Source organism: Nycticebus coucang, chromosome 12 (genome assembly GCF_027406575.1).
Source record: "Nycticebus coucang isolate mNycCou1 chromosome 12, mNycCou1.pri, whole genome shotgun sequence".
Classification (NCBI taxonomy): domain Eukaryota; kingdom Metazoa; phylum Chordata; class Mammalia; order Primates; family Lorisidae; genus Nycticebus; species Nycticebus coucang.
This window is the reverse complement of record NC_069791.1, coordinates 95,529,497-95,551,049: the sequence shown is the minus strand read 5'-3', so window position 1 is coordinate 95,551,049 and position 21,553 is coordinate 95,529,497. Positions and strand designations below refer to the sequence as shown.

Genomic DNA, 21,553 nt, shown 5'->3' with positions numbered 1-21,553 from the left:
CCATGATCCTAACCATTCTGCTCTGCTACTTTCCATCTTAGTTTCTGAAAGGGTTTTTGCCATTTCCTTGGTACTGTATCTGGTTAGTTCTTTGCGTATGGCAAAGGAACTTTGCCCTGTGCTCAGCAAAATATATGGTTACAGAGTTTAAAATTTCAAACCAGCATTTCAGTGCTTATATCTGGGAGTTAGGTGTGAGGTTCAGCGTTGTTTCTTTTTATTTCTCACAGACTCTCACAATGTGCACATGGAGTTCTTATTCCATTCCCCCTAGTGTCTTTATGCTTAGTTTGATTTGAAGATCTTTCAGGCTTGGTATTTAAAAAAAGAAAAAAATGCCCTTGAATTTCAAGGCTTAAGAAGCTAGAGAAGGGTCTTTGGAATGGGGTAGGGAGAGATTACAGTGGTGTGATATGTGAACATTCATAATATGTCCAGCTTCTGGAAATATAAATTGCAGAGAATACAATATCCAAAGTGTATTTTCTCTATGTCGGGCACCAAAAGTGTATGTTGAATGAATGAGTGAGCAGTGAATTGGTTAAGATTGGCTTTAGAGTCAGGCACACCCAGGTTTAGGTCCAAGTTCTACTTCGGACCGTTCGACAAGTCATTCCTCTTGTCTAAACCACATCTTCTCATCTGTAAAATGGGAATAATGATAGTTTCTACCTCCAAAGGGAGTTGGATAAAGAGATGTTCCACGTCTGCCAGCACTATGCCCAGCACACGTTGAGCACTCGATGCATTTTTATTTAACGTTTGGGAATTCTGCCATAGGGCAGAGAATACGCAAGAGGAACTCCGAGAATTCCAGGAGGGAAGCCGAGAATATGAAGCTGAACTGGAGACGCAGCTGCAACAAATCGAAACCAGGAACAGAGACCTCCTGTCGGAAAATAACCGCCTTCGCATGGAGCTGGAAACCATCAAGGTGAGGGGCCAAGAGGAAAGGTACACAGGTATAGACAGGCTTCCAGCACAGACGTGGCATGTCTGCCTGGGAGAAGCAGCCTGGTAGAGAGGCCCTGAGGCCCTGGGCCCTCTCTCGCAGACAGGCCTGGGGGGCAGATGAACACTTCATGCTCCTGACAGGTGGAGCTCAGTGAGAAGCAAGTCACACAGATGTTGCCCTGGACTTTCTAGGTTGTCGACACGAATTTTACAAGGCACATGGCAGGGTGACGTTTCTAGAGTGTGGAGTGTTGCTAGAATTGCTGATCATTATGAGGTCCGGAGTTACGTTCTGCAGTATGATAGCCCCTAGCTCCATGTGGTGATTGAAATTTAAGTGAATTAAGGGGCGGTGCCTGTGGCTCAGTGAGCAGGGCGCCGGCCCCATATGCCGAGGGTGGCGGGTTCAAACCCAGCCCCGGCCAAACTGCAACAAAAAAATAGCCGGGCGTTGTGGCGGGCGCCTGTGGTCCCAGCTACTCGGGAGGCTGAGGCAGGAGAATCGCCTAAGCCCAGGAGTTGGAGGTTGCTGTGAGCTGTGTGATGCCACGGCACTCTACCGAGGGCAATAAAGTAAAACTCTGTCTCTACAAAAAAAAAAAAAAAAAGAAATTTAAGTGAATTAAAGTAAAAATTTAACTGCTCAGTCACACCAGCCACATTTCGAGTGCTGAAGAGCTACGTGTGCTAGCAGGTATCATTAATAGACAGAGGGGCTATAGAACAATTTAGTCTATAGCCCCTCTGTTACGGACAGTTCTGTTGCAGTGTTGTGCCAGTCCAGACCAGGCTTCTCCACCTGGGCACTGCTAACATTTGAGTCTGGCTCATTCTCTGTTGTGGGGGGCTGAGTTTTGCACTGTGGGGACAGTAAGCTGCATCCCCAGCTCCCACCCATTGGAGGCAGCAATATCTCTTTCCCTCCAAGGCTGTGACAACACAAACTACCGCCTGACATGGACGAGTTTCTGGAGAACCACCTCTGCAGGGTAAAGACTGTGTTCTTTGTACACTGTCTAGAGCCCAGCATATGATTAGGGGAACTGTGCCCGAGACTGGCTTGCAACCCTGCTGCCAGTCAGGGTCACCAGGGCAACATCACAAACACCTGGTCTCTTCCTTGTCCCCAATCCCTGCAGGCCCCTGCTCTCATATCCCATTTCTTAATAAGTCTGGTGGAGGCCTGGCATGTTTGCATCTTTATTTTATTTTATTATTTATTTATTTATTTTTAGGAGACAGAGTCTCACTGTCACCCTTGGTAGAGTGCCGTGGTGTCGCAGCTCACAGCAACCCCAAACTCTTGGGCTGAAACAATTCTCTTGCCTCAGCCTCCCAAGTAGCTGGGACTATAGGCGCCCACCACGACGCCCGGCTATTTTTTGGTTGTAGATTTTACTGTTGTTTGGCAGGCCCAGGCTGGATTCGAACCCGCCAGCTCCAGTGTATGTGGCTGGCACCCTGGCCACTGAGCTACAGTTGCCAAGCCTATTATTTATTTTTTTGAGACAGAGTCTCACTCTGTTGTCTCAGCCTAGAGTGCCATGGTGTCCATAGCTCATGGAAACTTCAAACTCTTGGAATCAAGCCATCCCCTTGCCTCAGCCTCCTGAGTAGCTGATAACTACAGCCATGTGCTACCATGCCCAGCTAATTTTTTCTATTTTTAGTAGAGATGAGGGTCTCACTTTTGCTCAGGCTGGTGTTGAACTCCTCCCTTTTTTTTTTTTTTTTTTTTTTGCTGTTTTGGCTGGGGCTGGGTTTGAACCCGCCACCTCCTGCATATGGGACCGGCGCCCTACTCCTTGAGCCACAGGCACCGGCCCAGTGTTGAACTCCTGAGCTCAAGCAGTGCACCTGCCTTGGCCTCCTGGAGTGCTAGGATTACAGGCCTGAGCCGCCATGCCACCCATTTCTTTTTTCTTTTTTTTCTTTATTTAAATCTCCCCATGTAAATTATGGTGAGTCATTGAGGGAAATAGCCAAAGCTGTCTTGTGTGTGCCCTGGACGAGGTAAGGAAAAGTGCACCTTGCTCTCTGGAAGCTTCTTTGGGAAGACAAACCTAATACATGAAACAGTTAGGGACCTGAAGTGCAAACACACCTGGGTGTGAGAGCCGTCCAGAAGGGAAAGATCTGCACAAGTTGGGGAAGGCTTTCTGGCAGAGCAAAGGGGAACTTGAGCTGGTTCTGTCCTGAGGAGAGGTGTGTGCACAGCCAGCAGCTTCGTGCTCAGGGGATGGGGTTGAGCTAATCTGGGCCTGTCGCAGGCGTGGACCAGTGGGAGTTGGGTGGACCTTGGGAAGCCCAGCATGGCTAGTGATGGCAAACAGTGGGAGCAACAAATGGATGGAGGGTGGTTCAGGGAGGGGGAGAAGGAAGGTCCCAAAGAACTTGGAAGCTGAGCAGTGAAGTTCAAGTTTGATGTTATAGACCAGAGTGCCTCTTTGCATAGCAGTCTGGCCCAAAGATATTTTTATTGAACATCTTTGTTTTCAAGCACACAGCAAGGTTGAAAGAGCTGTCCCGTGAAGAACACTTGTGTGCCCACAACCTAGGCTTTCCCAACATGTACCATTCTTGCCTTTTAATATGTCTATTTTCATCCATCAAAATTGGTAAGGCTTCCTGCAAAAATCTGAACTTTCTTTTTTTTTTTTAAAGACAGGGTCTCCTGTTGTGGTACCTGTGGCTCAGTGAGTAGGGCGCTGGCCCCATATACCAGAGGTGGCAGGTTCAAACCCGGCCCCGACTCAAAAAAAAAAAAAAAAAACCTGCCAAGACAGGGTCTCAGTCTGTCAGCCAGGCTGGAGTACAGTGGCCCAGTCATAGCTCACTGCAACCTCAAACTCTTGGGTACAGGGATCCTCCTGCCTCAGCCCACAAGTAGCTGAGACTAAGCGCACACCATTATGCCCAGATAATTTTTCCATTTTCAGTAGAAACAGGGCTCACTCTTGCTCAGTCTGTTCTTGAACTCCTGATCTCAAACAGTCCTCCCACCTCAGCTTCCAAAGTAGCTGAGACTATAAGCATGTACCACCATGCCCAGACATGGCACATGTCTCAAACTCCTGGCCTCAAATGATCCTCCCACCTCTGCCTCCCAAAATGTTGTGATTACAGGTGTGAGCTACCACACATGGCCAAAAATCCAGATTTCTGACTTCCTTTGAGAACTGGGACTTGGCCAAATCAGGCCTGCATTCTTCTGCACCACCAAAAAGCTAGATCGTGGTTGCCTAGAACAAGTGTTCATACTCAAAAGTGTGCCCCAGTCCCCATGTCCCTGATGTTAAGGGCCGAGTGTCAGTTGCTGCTCACCATGTAGCTGGCCGCCTTTATTCATTTGTTCAGAGCCTGACCCCTGCCATAGGCAATGAGGAATCATTGTAGTTCCAAGGTGACTTGGATGAAAGCCAGTATAGGAGGAATATTACTAGTATGAACTACAATTTATTCACTGATGCCGAATAAATATTAAGCAGTTATTAAGTAATTACCTGTTCAAGACTGAGCCCCTAAACCTGCAGAAGCCACTTCATTACAACCCATGTGACACGTACATGAGACTCAGAGCAGGGGAGAAATACAGGTTTCTTGGAATAACAATACCCTGCCACCAGCAAACATGTCAGTCACCTAAGAGAAATGCATTGTTCAGCTGTGACGGACTTGTTAACAACTGGCTTATTCATCACAAGTTGAACAAGATAGTCTGTAAGGGATCAAACAGAGCATCTATTGATGCCCCCAGCAGCTGGCAGCTTATTAGAATTAGCCACAAATGAAAGCGCAACATTGCAGCAACTGATTTTCATGTCCACAAGTTCAGAGGGGATCGTAAGAATCTATATGCAGGTGGCAGAGCCATCTGCCTCATCCTCCTGGAACCTGCCTTTGCATTTAGGTTAATGGTCTAGGATCCTGTTTTTATTTGGAGATATCCCCAAATAAAGGGTGTGGTGATCAGAGCCATGCCTGGGAATGCGGCCTGGGCTGCTTCCACTTGCCTGAGTGCAGATGCTTCTCTGCTCACGGCCAGGAAACAGGAGGATGCCCAATGGCCTCTCTGTCATCACTCTATAAATAATCTCCTTGTTCTTTGGACATTCTTCCACAATGGCTCTCGCCACCCACCTCCGCCCTAGGCACCATTACATCACTCTCCCCAGCGCATCCAGACTGTTTCTAGCAACAGCTTTGTTTATTTGATTGAGACAAGAAGAGGAGCTTGCCTTTTTTTTTTTAACTTTCAAATTAGACATTGGGCCTTTCTTGCAGGCAGTGAGTGTTTTCTTTCATGTTTGCAGTGTCTGAACTGGGTGTTTGATGAAGAGAAGTAATTTGAAAGAGGATCAGAAACAGAAGTAAGAATGTTCAGTACCTGGATTGAAAGGGCCATTTAACATAGTTGTTCAAGAGCAGCTGCTCAGGTGGCCTGGGTTTGATCTTGGCTTAGCCATTTACTGCTGTTGATTCTGAGCTAGTTTAGTTACTGAGCATCAGAGTACACATCTCTGAAGTGGGATTAAATGAGGCAGCAGATGTAGTGTATTTAGCCTGGAGACTGGCACAGAATAAGTGAGTCATAAATGTTAGCGCTCCAACCAGGCAACTCCAAGTCATGGACCCATCATCAGGACTGTTCCTTGCCTTTGCAAAGCCCTAGCTAAATCACGTTAAGCTTCCTCTTTCTTTCTTTTCTTTCTTTCTTTCTCTCTCTCTTTCTCTTTCTTTCTTTTCTTTCTTCTGTCTCTCTCTAGGATGAAATGCATGCTCAGTGGCCACAGAACAACACATGTCCACTCTAGCAGGAGTGCACATAGCAGGATTAGTCTTCAGTGTTCTTAGGGGGATGACAAGCAAGAGAAACAAACATAGCACATCAGAGGTCTTGAATCATTCATTGAGTGTCTGTTCTGTCCCTTAGGAGAAGTTGGAAATGCAGCATTCCGAAGGCTACCGGCAGATCTCAGCCTTGGAGGATGATCTTGCACAGACCAAAGCCATCAAAGACCAATTGCAGAAATATATCAGAGAGCTGGAGCAAGCCAATGACGACTTGGAAAGAGCCAAGCGGTATGCCTGGAAGGACAAAACGGGCTTGGGGGCATTTAGTCTCTGCTTTTTCTCCTCAACAACTAGGTACCTACACACTGTTAAGCAGAGAACTCAGCAGTGAGCAAAGCCAAGCCAGTGCCCATGAGTTTCATGGGGGAAATGGACAATAAGCAAATCAGTGCAACTTAATTATAGCAATAAGTACTGAAAGTCCTGGGTGCCGTGCAGCATGTAATAGGACATATTTGTTTGACTGTAGGTAGGAGAATGTCAGGAAAGTCTTCCCAGAAGAAATGCCAGTTAGGCTAAGAACAGGGGAATGAACAGCCATTATCCAGCAGACCCAAGTGAGAGAAGAACATTCCAGACAGGAGGGAGGAGCATGTGCTAAGCCCTGAGGTAGAAAGGAAAGAAGCATATTCAATAAACAGTGTTTCATAAACTGATGTGTTGATTAGCAGAATAATAATAAGAACAAACATTACTTGGAGGATGATCCAACATTTCTTTGAGGAATAATCACTCTGAACTGGCCACTTTTTTTGGACAAAAATACTTGTTTTTTAAAAAATTTATATGTGAGGGGGGCGCCCGTGGCTCAGTGAGTAGGGCGCCGGCCCCATATAACGAGGGTGGCGGGTTCAAACCCAGGCCCTGCCGAACTGCAACAAAAAAATAGCCGGGCGTTGTGGTGGGCACCTGTAGTCCCAGCTACTTGGGAGGCTGAGGCAAGAGAATCGTTTAAGCCCAGGAGTTGAAGGTTGCTGTGAGCTGTGTGATGCCACAGCACTCTACCAAGGGCGATAAAGTGAGACTCTGGCTCTACCAAAAAAAAAAAATTTTATATGTGAATTACATACAGTGAAATGCATGGCTTTTAAGAGTACTATTCTATACTTATGGCAAATCTGTACATGCATATAAGCCAAACTTCTGTTGAGTTACAGAATTTTATTTGCCCCAAAGCGACTTTGGTTACTTTTTTTTTTTTTTTTTTTTTGGAGTGTTTGCCTTGGAGAATGTAATAATGCAGCTTTAACTTTCTAGTCTACTTGGTTAATATTGTATCACTTCCTGCAAACTGTAACAACTGAGCAACCTTAGAGTTTCATTTACTACCTTGGCACTGTATGCTGCAGTTGTATTATCTATGTAATACCTACAAATGTGTGGATTCCATAATACATTGTTACAGTTTTTGCTTTAAAAACTCATGTATTTTAAAGACATTAAAAGGGTAGAAATACCTTTTATATCAACTGGCACATTGGGTGCCCTTCATTCTTTCCTAAAGATTAAGGCTTTCATGGAGTTTGGATATGCTGGTAATGAAGTCTCCTTTTATCTAGAAATGTCTTTATTTTGCCTTCTTTTTCTTTTTTTTTTTTGTTTTTTGAGACAGTTTCATGATGTCGCCCTAGGTAGAGTGCTGTTGCGTCACAGCTCACAGCAACCTCAAACTCCTGGGCTTAAGCGATTCTTTTGCCTCAGCCTCCCAATTAGCTGGGACCACAGGTGCCCGCCACAACGCCCAGCCATTTTTTGTTGTAGTTGTTGTTGTTGTTTAGCTGGCCTGGGCCCCGTTCGAACCCACCAGCTTCAGTATATGTGGCTTGTGCCATAACCACTGTGCTACGGGTGCTGAGCCGGGGTAGAGTGTTTTAAAAATATAAACTCAAGCAAATAAAAAGATATTCTTACTAACATCATTCCCCTATTCCCCCCCTCCCCAAGAAAAGCATTCTGTATATACTTTTACACATTTTGCTTTTACAGATAACAATAGAGCATGGAGATCATTCTTGATTGGGACAGAGCCTTCCTTGTTCTTTTTTTAAAATGCATAATATTCTTTTGTATGGTTGGTATTGTATTATAGGGTATCATAATAATTTATCTAGTCTCCTGTGAATGCATTAACATTCTTTTGCAGTGATAAGCGTAACTGTAAGGAATGACCTTCACAGATGTATTCTACAGAATAAATTCCCAGAAGTAAATATGTGATGTGATTTTGATAGGTTTGCTCAGTTGTTACCTGTGTGGTCCTGTTCACATTCCCAGTAGCTGTGTCTGTAAGTCTCTATTCTCCACATAGCTTCCCTGAGAGTGGTTTTCACACTTTGGCTTCCTGCCTGTTGGGAAATAGGCGCATTTCTGAGTGAACTTGAGTTCCTTTTCATATGCTTAAGAGCTGTTTTATTTCCTTCTCTATGAACTGTTTATCTTAGCCTATTTTTAAATTGAGTTGTTGGTTGATTTTGTTTGGGGTTTTCCCCATCATGTCCATGAGATTTTTATATCATTTGTCTGCCATATAAATTGAAAGCATTTGGAGTTTGTCACGTTTTCCAGCTTCATCTGTTGTATGCTTCCCTGTACAGAAGTGACTACCCTGTTTCCCCGAAAATAAGACAGTGTCTTATTTTAAGGTGTGCTCCCAAAGATGCGCTAGGTCTTATTTTCAGGGGACGTCTTATCTTTCCTGTAAGTAGGTCTTATTTTCGGAGGATGACTTGTTTTCAGGGAAACAGGGTAGATTTCTATGTAGTCAAATTTATTAGTCAGTCAGGTTTATAAAGCACTTAGCCTGTGGCTTTTTCCTCTAATATTTTTATGTTTCTTCTTCCTCCCCCCTTCCCCTGTCTTCCCCTCCCCTCCCCCCCTCCTGCTCCTCTTCCTTCATTCTAAAATACATTCATTTCACTTTTTAGCTAAATGCCTAATAGTTGTGTGTCACAGTCAGACAAGGTAGAATAAAATTCTAGAATACCAAGGTTTTATTTAAAAAAAAAAAAAACTTTAAAATATTACAGTTTTATTATAAAATTTTAATAGTTACATTTAGAAAATTTGGCAGTCTACTTCAAGAACAGTAATTTCTCAGCACCACCAGCTATTTGGTTGCTCTTATGGTCCTTACACTGTATGTGCTAAAACTAAATAACTCACTTTTGACCGAGGAGGGAGACTTTGAACAAAAATAATCTCAAAGGACTCAGGGCCTAATTGGAAGTTACTAAAAGTTAAATACATCCCTGAAAGGTTATTTTGTTTAATATAGGAATACTAAAATGCCAAAAATGTCTACCAAGATTAAGTTGATTTGATTTATTTTTACTCTTCCCATATGTTGTTATTATTCTATAGACTTTTAAGGTACTTACTGAGTCAAAAATGGTATGTTTTTAATTGTCTAACAAATGTATCCCTTAATATCCATATTTACTGAAAGTCTATTTTCTTATAGAAATATCTTCATGTTCTTGGTAACTGTGAGATTAACATCTTCTGTAGTCACCTTTTATTTGTTAAAATTTGTTTTCTTTTTTTTTTTGAGACCAGTCTCACTTTGTTGCCCTCGGTACAGTGCTGGGGTGTCACAGCTCACAGCAACCTCCAACTCTTGGACTTAAGAGATTGTCTTTCCTGAGCCTTTCAAGTAGCTGGGACTACAGATGCCCGCCACAATGCCTGGCTTTTTTTTTTTTTTTTTTGTAGTTGTCACTGTTGTTTAGGTGGCACAGGTCAGGTTTGAACCTGCCACCTTTGCTGTGTGTGGCTGGCGCCATAACCTCTGTGCCACGGGCACTGAGCCTTTTTAAAAATTTTTTAAATGTCTTTCCCAACCTTCTGTGAACCCAGAGGCATTTTACTAATATGCTTTTATACATCAGTTGACAGAATTTCAACACATAAAGTACATAAAGCACTTTATACTCTGGTTATAACCAGGGTGCTGACCTTTATTTGAAGGCAGATACTCAGTAACAAAGAATCTGAACAAAACCCCTTGACAGTTTTTTTCCTCTGTGCAGCCCACTTCAGTGCCAGCAGCCTATGGACACAGAGGCCAGGCAATGGTTCAGGGCCACAGTTTGCTCTGGCATAGGGCACTATGAGAGGCCCAGGGGAACGGGACAGTTACGCTGCTTGTATGCAGTTACACGATTATGATCCATGTAGGTTCAGAAATGTTGCTGAAGGCAGACTTTAGTTCTCTAGCATTCCAGAAGCCAAATCAAATACTGAGTTTGCTTAAATTTCTGATTCAGTTAGAACGTGGAGCTTGAACTGGAGTTAGAACCGGAGCTTGGAGATTGTTCTCTATGAGGACAGAGCAAGCATTGTCCTCATTTTTCCAAATACGTAATATTCTATCATATAGTTGATACCACATTGTGTGGTATCATAATAATTTATCTAACCCCTGCAGATGGGTTTCCGTTCTTGTGCAATGATACGAGGTATGAACCCAACATTCATTTTTTTCCAGGTAGCTACCCAGCAGTCCCCAAACCTGGAGTTGAACCTGCTGTCTTTTTACCAATGATTTATGATACCATCTTTATCATAAAATTCAATTCTCATCTATTTCTGGACCTTTGGTTCCCCTGGTCTGTTTGTTGTAGCATATGCTGATAGAGGTCCTTCTCTGATGTCTTCTTTTTCCAACTTCTTCTGGCATCTTTGTTTAATTATCACAGGATCTTTCAAATCAGTTTCCCTGTGCTTCTTCCTTCAAATGAAAATCTGTTCGGTTTTTACTAAGATGGTATTAAATCTGTCAGTTTAACTTAGGGAGAACTGATTTCTTCATGACAATGGGCCTTTCTCTTTATAAACACAGTACGTCTGTATTTCCACAAGCATTCTGTACCCTACAGTCCAGCTTTGCATATTTGCTGTTACCTGAATTCTTGGGTATTTTATCTTTTTTGTTTTGTTGACATGTCAAGCTTACGGTCATTTAAACTGATTCTAGCTGGGTGCACTGGTTCACACCTGTAATCCTAGTATTCTGGGAGGTGGAAGCGGGAGGATCCCTTGAGGTAAGGAGTTCGAGATCAGCCTGAGCAAGAGCAAGACATGGTCTCTACCAAAAATAGGAAAAATTATCTGGGCATTGTGGTGGGTACCTGTAGTCCCAGTTACTTAGCAACACAGGAGGCTGAGGCAGGAAGATTGCTTGAGCCCAAGACTTTGAGGGTGAGCTATGATGATGCCACTGCACTCCAGCCACTGCAACAAAGTGTGATTCTGTCCGGAAAAAGAAAAAAAAAAAAAAAAATACTGATTCTAGTACTATACTCGTGAATATTTCTCCAGGCACTTTTAGTATCAGTGCCCTATTTACTAGCTCTGAAGACCCTTTGAGGGTAGGTGCTAATATGACTCCATCTAGACATGGTAGCATATATTGAATAAATGAATGAATTAGTCCTCATTTTGTAGCTGAAGAAACCAAGGATTAAAGAGGTTAAGTTGCCCAAAGACACCAAGTTAGTCTTAGGGTGGAGGGTTGCAGTGTACGCTCCTCTGGTCTTCTCTAACCACTCACTGCAGGATACAGTTAGCAGGATGTTAAAGGTCTTCTGGGAATGAACTCGCGGTCCATAACAAAACTTACTTACATGTTCTGAGCACTTACTTGAGAAATATCTGGCATATGCTTCCTGTGTTATTTTATTTGCCACCACCCTTCCCCCACCAACCCTATAAGGAGGTTACTACTACCCTTGCCTTGTATATGAGGAAAGCGAGGCACAGAAAAGGTAGTTTGCTTGGAGTTAAGCAAATTTATTACAGCACTTCTCAGTATCCTTACCACAGTATTCACACTGTTCAAAAGAAGTGGTTGTTAGCAGGGCAGCTGGACTAGTGCTTTGCATTTTGGTCTCTTTTTTCTTTTTTGAGACAGGGTGTTGCTCTGTTGCTCTGGGTAGAATGCAGTGGCATCAGCCTAGCTTACAGCAACCTCAGACTCCTGGTTCAAGCGATCCTTCTGCCTCAGCCTTCTGAGTAGCTGGGACTACAGGCACCTACTGCAAAACCAGCTCATTTTTCTATTCTTAGTAGGGACAGGGTCTTGCTCTTGCTCAGGCTGGTCTTGAACTCCTGAGCTCAAGGGATCTTCCTGCCTCAGCTTCCCAGAGTGCTAGGATTATAGATGTGAGCCACTGAGCATGTTCCATTTTGAACTTTTTAAACTGTACAGTAACAGATGTTAAAGATTGTCTCGTCCACCTATTTAAACACGTTATTCAAGTGTATACGCATTCTATTAGTTTTTTGAAGAGGTTTTGTTTTTGTTTGAGACAAGGTGAGGCTCACTGTAGCCTCAAAATACTGGGCTCAAGCAATCCTATCCCTCCTGAATAGCTAGGGATTATAAGCGTTTGCCACCATACCCGCCTAGTTTTAAATTTTTTGTAGAAGTGATCTCACTTTGTTGGCCAGACTGATCTTAAACTCCTGGCCTCAAGCGGTCCTCTTGCCTTGGCCTCCCAAAGTGCTAAGATTACAGGCATGAGCCACAAAGCCTGGCCTATTAGTCTATTTTTACTTCCATCATTGTGAGCCTCCAAGGGAAAATAGAGCTGCTCTTCCCAAAAGGCTGGTGGCCACCTGCAGTCCTGGTAATGCCTTGGCCCACTGCTGAGTGCTATGTGGATGTTACCTTATTTAATCCTCAGGACAACCTGTGCACCTCATCAGCTATGATGAGTCCCATTCTGCACATGAAGAGCCCATGTCCCAGGAAGTTAAGAGACTCACCCAGGTCTGCAGCATCTAGGAAGTCCAGTGTGGGACTCAGGCCCTCTGACCCTCAGCATGTCCCTGGTCTGCAGGCACCTGATGGATTGTTAACCATTTACTCCTTCTGATAATTTTGCTTTTCTCTTACTCAGAGCCACAATCATGTCTCTGGAAGACTTTGAGCAGCGCTTGAATCAAGCCATCGAAAGAAATGCCTTCCTGGAAAGTGAACTTGACGAGAAGGAGAATCTCCTTGAATCCGTTCAGAGACTGAAGGATGAAGCCAGGGGTAAGAGGCTTTGGCATTTGTTCTCTGTATCTCCACCAGTGTTGTCTCCTCACTCTACCTGAGAACATCTCATCCCATAGCCTTGCCCGGGTCACATCTGCTGGGAATCTGTGCCCTGCTGTGCACACAGGCCGTCCAGTCCAAGAAAGAGGGACCACACCAGGTAGGATCTCACCTTGGTCCCTGCCTGGTGCTAGAAATCTTCAGATGCTCAACCCTGTAAAGACCCCTGATAGGGTATTTATAGAAATAGCATTTATAGATTAAGCATTAAATAGCTTAATCACAGATTAAGCCCTTATTTGGGGGTACTACAGAATTCATTTCAGGGAAGATGCTCCCTGGTCTATAATTCACACACACCAAATAGGCTTGATCCTCAGGAGGAGGGTTTTCTGGGAGAGATTTCTAGCTTATTATTTTTGTGACTTGATGGCAACTGATACATTTGGCGTAGGACTCTGAAACCTTGCCAGCATCTGCTCTTTAGAGGTTGCCAGTTCCAGAGGAGCTTTCAAAGTGTAACAAGACATTGATTGATGAATGATCCAAGTTTGGGTGTATAAAGGGGTTTTTTATTTTTTTATTTCAGGTTAATAAGAGGGTACCTATGAGATATTTTTTATTAAGTTCTAATTAATTGTATATAACATTAATTTGGCTTCTTAAGTGTAGCTAGTGGAAGGAGGATTATAGAGTATAACTCTCTGAGTTTAAAAAGTATGCCAGCTACATACATTGAGGGTGGTGGGTTTGAACTTGGCCTGGGCCAGCTAAACAACTGCAACAAAAAAATGGCCAGGCGTTGTGGTGGGCGCCTGTAGTCCCAGCTGCTTGGGCAGCTGAAGCAAGAGAATCGCTTAAGCCCAAGAGTTTGAGGTTACTGTGAGTTGTGATTCCACGGCACTCTACCGAGGGTGACATAGTGAGACTCTGTCTGGAAAAAAAAAAAGGTAATTATTCCTAGATGCCCATATGTGATGAAGTGGTTGAATAAATTACATAGATTTTGTGGAATGTTAAGCTATTGTTATAGTGAACAAGTGAACAGTGTATAGCAGTCAAAAGATTGCCAAGACATACCAGTGAAGGGGAAAATAAGTCATAGACAGATGTTGCGTGTTTTCATTTATGCTTAATAAAAACGATTCCTATTTTATGCTTAATAGATATACATATAAACTATATGTTTGAACATGCAAAGAAAAAAGGTTGGACAGATCCCCTGCATGTAATAGTGATTATTTATGAGGGGCAGGTTAGGAAGCATGCTTTGATTTAGTATTTAGTATTCTATATACACTGCTAGGCTAGTATTTTTTTTTTTAATAACAAAAGTATTAGTGTGTCACTGCCATCATTTTTTTTAAATTTTAGACTTTAGTTGGGCCAGGCACAGTGGCTCATGCCTATAATCCCAGCATTTGGAGGCAAGGCAGGAGGATCACTGCCAAGGGCAACATCCTGGGCAACATAGTAAGACCCCATCTCTACAAAAGTAGAAAAATTAGCCCGATGCTATGGCACATGCCTGTAGTCCCAGCTACTTGGGAAGCTGAGGTAGGAGGATTGCTCAAACCCAAGAGTTTGAGGTTGCAGTGAGCTATGTTGACACATTGCACTCTAGGCCAGGAGACAAAGTGAAGCTGTCTCTCAGAAAAAAAAAAAAAAATTTTTTTTAACTTTTTTGTTTTTTACTTGGAAGAAGTCCTGTAGTTTTGCAAGCCTGCTAGGCAAGGTCCTGTGGGTTTCACTTCACTCAGGGTTTCCACTTGGAGTTTTTCACCCTGGTATTTGTCCCTGAGCAGCATCTATTGTCAAACCTGCCTGCATCCTACTAACCCAAGGCAAGGACTTAACTGTCTGAATCATTCTCCCAACTCAGATTTGCGCCAGGAATTGGCTGTACAACAGAAGCAGGAGAAACCCAGGACGCCCCTGCCCAGCTCAGTGGAAGCTGAAAGGACAGATATAGCTGTGCAGGCCACTGGCTCCATACCGTCTACTCCCATCACTCATCGGGCACCCAGCTCCAGTTTAAACACACCAAGGACCTTCAGACGTGGTACGGGGATTGGAAGTCAGGAGGATTTTGTTGCGTGAAGCATTCCAAGATGAGAATCTGTGCTGAGTCCTGGGTGTAAAGCTTTGGAGCAGATTGTTTAGTGGGGAAGAAACTAGGATGTTTATGGTGAAGGGGCATCGAGATAAATGAGAAGCATGTTTTGAATGTGAGGCAATAGGGAGTAGTGGGGTCTGAGGCAAAGTAGAGAATGAAAACCCCATCTAGAGGGGACAGTGGCTACTGTGCTTCTGCCACTGTCCATTCTTTACCAAAACCCAGAAATCCTTTTTTTGAATATGATACCTCCTAAATTTGAAATTTTGGTAATGAAATTTAAAAAATGGAAAAAGCATTTTGTGGGTTTAGCAACATACCCATCTGGAACTAGGTTCAGCATAACCCATGCCATTGTAGGGAATACTTACTGATTTGAGCTCTGGCCCCAGCCCCTCTGCTGATTGCTTACCTGTGAGACTCCAGTCAGGCTGCTCACAGCAAATACTAAAATAGGCAATCATTAGGGCAGGTGTCCTCAAACTGCAGCCCGCGGGCCACATGAAGGGGTGTGAATTGTATTTGTTCCCGTTTTGTTTTTTTACTTCAAAATAAGATATGTGCAGTGTGCATAGGAATTTGTTCATAGTTTTTTTTTTTAAACTATAGTCCGACCCTCCAATGGTCTGAGGGACAGTGAATTGGCCTCCTGTTTAAAAAGTTTGAGGACACCTGCATTAGGTGTTTGCTGTGTGCTGAACACTTTGATCATAGTGCTTACACTTAAGACCTCACTGAATTCTCACTGTAGGCTCATGTGACAAGTGGGGTCCCCATTGAGTTTGGGGCTCTGAGTCAATAAAGTCTTACCACAAGTGAATGGTAGAACTGGTATTCAAACCCAGGCAGTTAGGGTGGCCTGCTGGGCTTCCACCACCATCTACTACCTGGGCTTTAGACCGTCGCCTAGGGACAAATAGAGTAGACTGTTGAAATCTGAAGAATCCCAGACTAGAGGTGGTTTCCACACATTCATATGTAGAGGATCACCAGGATGTCTTGTTCAAATGTAGATCCAAGCCTGTACCAAGTGCCCCCCTAATTCTGGTGCTGCTGGGCCACAGACTCCACTCAGAGGAGGGAGGGGGGACTCTGTGAAGCTGTTCACTTCTCCAGGTGTATTGGGTTTATCACAGATGCTATGAATGTTAATTAACTATATGTCATCCCCAGACTTCCCAAAGGACTTGTTTTGGTTTTGTTTAAAGAGACTAACATGTAAAAATAAATGTTTAATATCATCATGATAAGGACTGGAAAAGCTGGATGTCAGATAGGCTATTGGTGTATTGCACAGTTGAATGAAATAGGGCAGCCTCCAAGTCTATGGGAAGGGGCCAGCTTCCCTCCCCTACGCCAAGGTTTCGAACTTAGAGACGTTGGTACCTAGGACTGTACCTTGGTATGTAACATGCCCTTTCCTTTGCACACTTAGGCCTGGACGACTCCCTGGGAGGAACCCCCCTCACACCTGCAGCCCGGATATCGGCCCTCAACATTGTGGGAGACCTGCTGCGGAAAGTGGGGGTAAGACCAGGCCTCCTGGGGTTTGTCATGCCTCACCTGTCTTTCAAGATATTACCTGTTCCTTTTTCCTATAACATAGACGTCTTGAGTCTTAGGTGTGATAGGTCCTTTCCCATCCCTAGGAATCATTAGAGCTTCCTGTGGGAGTTCCTGCCAGACACACCCAGAGCTCTGAATCCAAGTCTTCCCTTTGATCTGGAGTTGTATCTTTATTTCCTTATTCCCTTCTTCCTGCAGGCAGTTTGGGACTAGGGTGGTTTCTATGGGGTTTTCTTAATTTGAAAAAACTGAGGAGCATTTATAAAATGCCTTCTGGGATGGCACCTGTGGCTCAAGGAGTAGGGCGCCAGCCCCATATTTTGGAGGTGGTGGGTTAAACACCGCAAAAACAAACAAAGTGCCTTCTCTCTGTCTCTCTCTCTCTTTTTTTTTTTTTTTAGTATTTTTTATTTTTCAAGGACTTTAAGAAAGAATCTTGAAAAGCAGTGGCAAAGAATTTAGTCTTTCAGGTTTTATATTAATTACAGGGAGGGATTCTTTTGTGCTTAAGCAGTAACTATTCTTTTGTAGTTGTTTCTTTTATTGTTAAAAATGACTCCTGGAAGGCCTATAATTTAATTCCTACCAGTGGCTCATCAAGCCAAGTTCTTACCTATTATGTATTCACAGCTGCCACTTAAGAGAAGCTTGCGACTCACTTGTTATGTTTTTACTTTTGGCTTCTGATTGTTTGGTTTTCTATTCTGTGAACAGGTCTCTACATATTTAGTACAGTTAAGAGTACAGAGAAGCCTGGGATGGTCTTTTGGTTTCTTTCAGGTCTGTTTAGGATCAGGCCAAGTCCTTCTTCAAATTTCCTGCTACTCTGTGCATATTTAGTGAGGCAAATAAAAGAGTGAAGAATTCCTTTTTTTTTTTTTTTGAGACAAAGTCTCCCTTGGTCACCCTTGGTGGAGTGCCACTGGCATCTTAGCTCACAGCAACCTCAAACTCTTGGGCTCAAGTGATCCTCTTGTATCCTCCCGAGTAGCTGGGACTACAGGGGTCCGCCACAACGCCCGGCTATTTTTTAGAGATGGGGTCTCTCTCAGGCTCAGGCTGTTATCAAACTCATGAGCTCCGGCATGTTGGATTTACAGGCGTGAGCCACCGCACCCGGCCCAAGAGTGAATAATTCTGAAAGTTGATTACATGTTTCCTACAGACAAGAGTTGGATTAATCAGTAAGGTTGATGATTTTTCCAAGAAGCTCCCAAATATCTTCGGCAAGTGATTCTAAGACTTGGAGATCCATTTGATTCCTCTGGGACCCCACCTTGGAATTCCAGCACATCCCAGTTTGAGAGCCATGGTTTTGGGTTCTTTGTATGGTGCTCGAGTGAGAGAGAAGAGTTCTTACCTATTAACTTGAGAGATAAAGTGCATTTCTTTCCAGGCACTGGAGTCCAAGCTTGCATCCTGCCGGAACTTCGTGTACGATCAGTCCCCAAACCGAACAGGTGGCCCAGCCTCGGGGCGGGGGAACAAGAACAGGGACAGCGGTGACAGACGGCCGAACAACACCAGCGTGCCTTTGGGGGACAAAGGGTCAGTGCCTTTTGATATACCCCTTAGTAGCGGAAAGAATCTACCTACTTCAGGTTGGAGATGCTAATTAATCCCTAACCCATAGCCATTTGTTTGTTAAATTGCAGAATTATTTCAGTTAACTTTATCCTCTGCTCCCCTCCCTGGGGGCAGAATTAGGTGGTGTCTTGTGATTGGGCAAAGGGCCACTGAGAGTGCTCTTTTTATCTTTGTTTTTTAGAGGCAGAGTCTCACTTTGCCACCCTCGGTAGAGTGCTGTGGCATCACAGATCACAGCAACCTCCAGCTCTTGGGCTTAGGTGATTCTCTTGCCTCAGCCTTCCAAGTAGCTGGGACTACAGGCGCCCACCACAATGCCCGACTATTTTTTTGTTGCAGTTTGGCCAGGGCCGGGTTTGAACTCGCCACCCTCGATATATGGGGCCGGCACGCTACTCACTGACCCACAGGCGCCATCCCCTTTTTATCATTTTTAACTATAGCCCTGACTCCTGGTCATTCTATGAGAATGTCCTGTGTTTGGGAGTTAAGCTTCAAATATCATTCTGTTTCCCCTAGAAGATTCTTTTTCTTTCTTTTTTTTTTTTTTTTCTTTTTAAATCTGTAGAACTTTTAGGAAATTGGCACTAACTTCTAGCCAGCCTAAATTTCTGCAACCAGTCACCCAATTGGAAAACACAGATCTGGCCTCTAACAGTGTCAGTTATTTTCTTATCTAAAGAATATCGGGGCAGCTTCTGGATTCAGGGATTCTATAAGATATGTCCCCATGTCCCTGGACCCTGAGCCACATAAATTTAATGGGTTTGTGATGGACACAGAATATTCAGAATGTTTTCCATGCCAGGCATATAACTTCTGATCTCTAAGAGTAGATTTTTTTTTTTAAGTTTTTTTTTATTTTTTAAAGTTTTGAATTGACAAATAAGAGGTGGATGTTTCTAAAGGGTCTTCTGAGACTAGGCTTTTTGTGCGACCGTGGGAATCTGAAGGTCAGATAGCCAGTGTCCTTTTCTTCATTTCACAGGAGAGAAAATTGAGACATTGTGAGGTCCTGCTCCTGACTCTTTGATATTCACCCTTATAACTTTTGGGGTCCAGATTTGTCACAGCTGTCGTGTCAGCTTAATTTGGTTTGCTCTGTCTGAAGGTTGGGAAAACGCCTGGAATTTGGGAAGCTGCCTTCACACACATCCTCACCATCGCTGCCGTCAGCCCAGGGCGTAGTCAAGATGTTGCTTTAGGAAAACCGTGGAAGCTGAAGCCCCTGGTGTTTGTGTAGGAGTTGTTACCTTCCTTCCCCTCTTTATATACCAAGTTGTTTTTTTAAGTTAGTTTGAGATGTAAGAGCCAGCAGTCACCATACTTCACTTTGTGGCCCAAGCTAATGACTGAGGCCGTCAGCTGTGGCCCCTGGGGTTTGTTTGCCCCTGTGAAAGACGTCATCATTCCCAGCCTCCCTGTTGGTGTGCTCACTGCTAAGAGGGACAGACAAGGCCCTCTAGGAGGGGCTCTCAGGGATGGGTGGCGAGGCTGCCCCCTCATGCTGAGCTAACCCAGGAGTCCTGAATAGCCTGCAGAGGTGTTCTCAATGTCCTGCCTCAGAGTCTCCCACCCCCATCCCCCAGTCAGCTGGAATCATCTTCCAGAACAAAATCTCCCGATGTTTCATGGCGTACTGAAATCATGTCTAGGAGTGGAGAACAGAATGGGCACATGCCTTTTTTAAATTGTGGGCGTGTACCTCTGAGTCTTTTTAATTTACCTCCCTTTCAGGTGTATTTGAGTTTCACAGTAATTTTCAGGTCAACCAGGGTCAGTGGGAAATCTCCGTCCCCTTTAGGTAAATCCTAAACCATTAGTTTTCCCAAGTCCCCTGCCCCGGTGTGGGGGTGACTTCTGCTCCTGAACCCTGGAGGTCTCTGGGGTAGAGTCGCTTTGGTAATGCAGTCCCTAATAACAGGACTTCATTCAAAGCCATAATGAAGTAAGCAGGTGACCTTCAAGTAAGATTAAAACACAAGATTTTTGTTGGAAGCTTCCTCGTCAAAGAAACGAACACAGGATTTCAAAAGCACAACAGCCTGTCGGTGTGTCTGCTCGTCACTGCTTGTTAGGAACTGCCGTCCCACACCTGTCAGATGCAAGTACAAGGAGCATGCGCACGGCTTAACGGCCTACGTTTTGTTATTACTAAGTTATTTTCTGAGAGAACAGCAAAAGTTCCCTGTAGTTGAATACAGACCTTTTCAAGTGCTACTGAAAGTCCATAGGGAAGTAAGCCGCAGCGGTGGGTTCCGTGCCCTAGAAACATCCTAACCTGTCTTGGTAAAAGATGTACTTATATTTTTTTAAAAGAATAATAAAATCAAGAGAAACAAATGTTTGACATCTTTGTGGCAGTGGTCAATGGCTGCTTCATATGTTTGTATGTCCTCATGCTCATAGTGTGGTGAGAAACTTCCACCTTTCATTTTTTAATTAAATAACGATATATAAAGAAATCTGCTTTATAAACATTTTTGTTCAGGTCAATTTTTTAGAAGGGTATTTGGGACATGTTTTCACATCATTCAAGGTGTATTAGCATTTGGTTGTATGGTGAAGTCTTTTTAGTTTTCTTATTTCCTGTTTTATTCCACTGAGTTGGTGGTATATGGAATAGTCTGTAGACCAGAACCTTTGCAAGGTATGCCTGCCTAAAACACTCAAGGTGAAAGAGGACAGGCACACTGTTTGTATGGCCCCCATGCTAAGAATGTTTTTTTATGTTTTTAAAAATGATTTAAAAAAATGTATACTGTATTTGACATGACATGTATCCTGCAGAAGCTAAAATATTCATTATTCAGCCTCCTTTTTTTGGACTCCTATTGGGCAAAGTCTTATGTTTTAACTTAAAAAAAAAAACAAAGAAATCTTCTGTGTATATCCTATGAATATGTAAGTTTTGGTTGATAAAGTTCAAGGGCAAGGGACAGTGGCCTGCCGACCACTTGTCAACTTACTCCCAGCCTGGCTGGGGAAGCCTCTCAGACAATCTCACTTTGCATCTCTGCTCTTCCTTCTGCTGGCTTGAGATCTCAAGCAATTCACTTCACCTCCCATTTATGAAATAACCCTGCCTGGCAGCACCAATAGCTCAGTGGCTAGGGCGCCAGCCATAGGCTGGCGGGTTTGAACCTGGCCTGGGCCACCTAAAACAATGACAACTACAACAAAAAGATAGCTGGGTGTTGTGGAGGCGCCTATAGTCCCAGCTACTTGGGAAGCTGAGGCAAGAGAATCGCTTAAGCCCAAGAGTTTGAAGTTGCTGTGAGCTGTGACACTACAGCACTCTACTGAGGGCAATATAGTGAGATTCTGTCTCAAAATAAAAAGGAATAACTATGGCTGGGTGCAATGGCTCACGCTTATAATCCCAACACTCTGAGAAGCCAAGGCAGGAGGATTGCTTGTGGCCAAGTGTTTGA

General features: G+C 43.8%; 1 protein-coding gene and 1 non-coding gene across 5 annotated transcripts in view; one reads left to right on the top strand and one right to left on the bottom strand.

The window, feature by feature from the left end:
• NDE1 (nudE neurodevelopment protein 1) overlaps positions 1-20,135 on the top strand; it is a 28,725-nt gene extending 8,590 nt beyond the window's left edge. For 2 of the 4 annotated variants that reach the window (XM_053556363.1, XM_053556364.1), the window contains 7 exons: positions 781-934; positions 5,888-6,036; positions 12,711-12,847; positions 14,733-14,912; positions 16,402-16,493; positions 17,929-18,080; positions 19,231-20,135. In XM_053556363.1, the coding sequence (XP_053412338.1) occupies positions 781-934; positions 5,888-6,036; positions 12,711-12,847; positions 14,733-14,912; positions 16,402-16,493; positions 17,929-18,080; positions 19,231-19,324 (958 nt within the window). In that variant the 3' untranslated portion in view covers positions 19,325-20,135. Of the gene's footprint in view, positions 1-780; positions 935-5,887; positions 6,037-12,710; positions 12,848-14,732; positions 14,913-16,401; positions 16,494-17,928; positions 18,081-19,107 lie in introns of all 4 variants that reach the window. The other 2 variants (XM_053556365.1, XM_053556366.1) reach the window with 2 other exon arrangements.
• LOC128562991 (small nucleolar RNA SNORA42/SNORA80 family) lies at positions 9,827-9,959 on the bottom strand. The gene has a single exon (XR_008373669.1). It is a non-coding gene; the product is annotated as a small nucleolar RNA SNORA42/SNORA80 family (small nucleolar RNA).
• Positions 20,136-21,553: the final 1,418 nt, after the last annotated feature.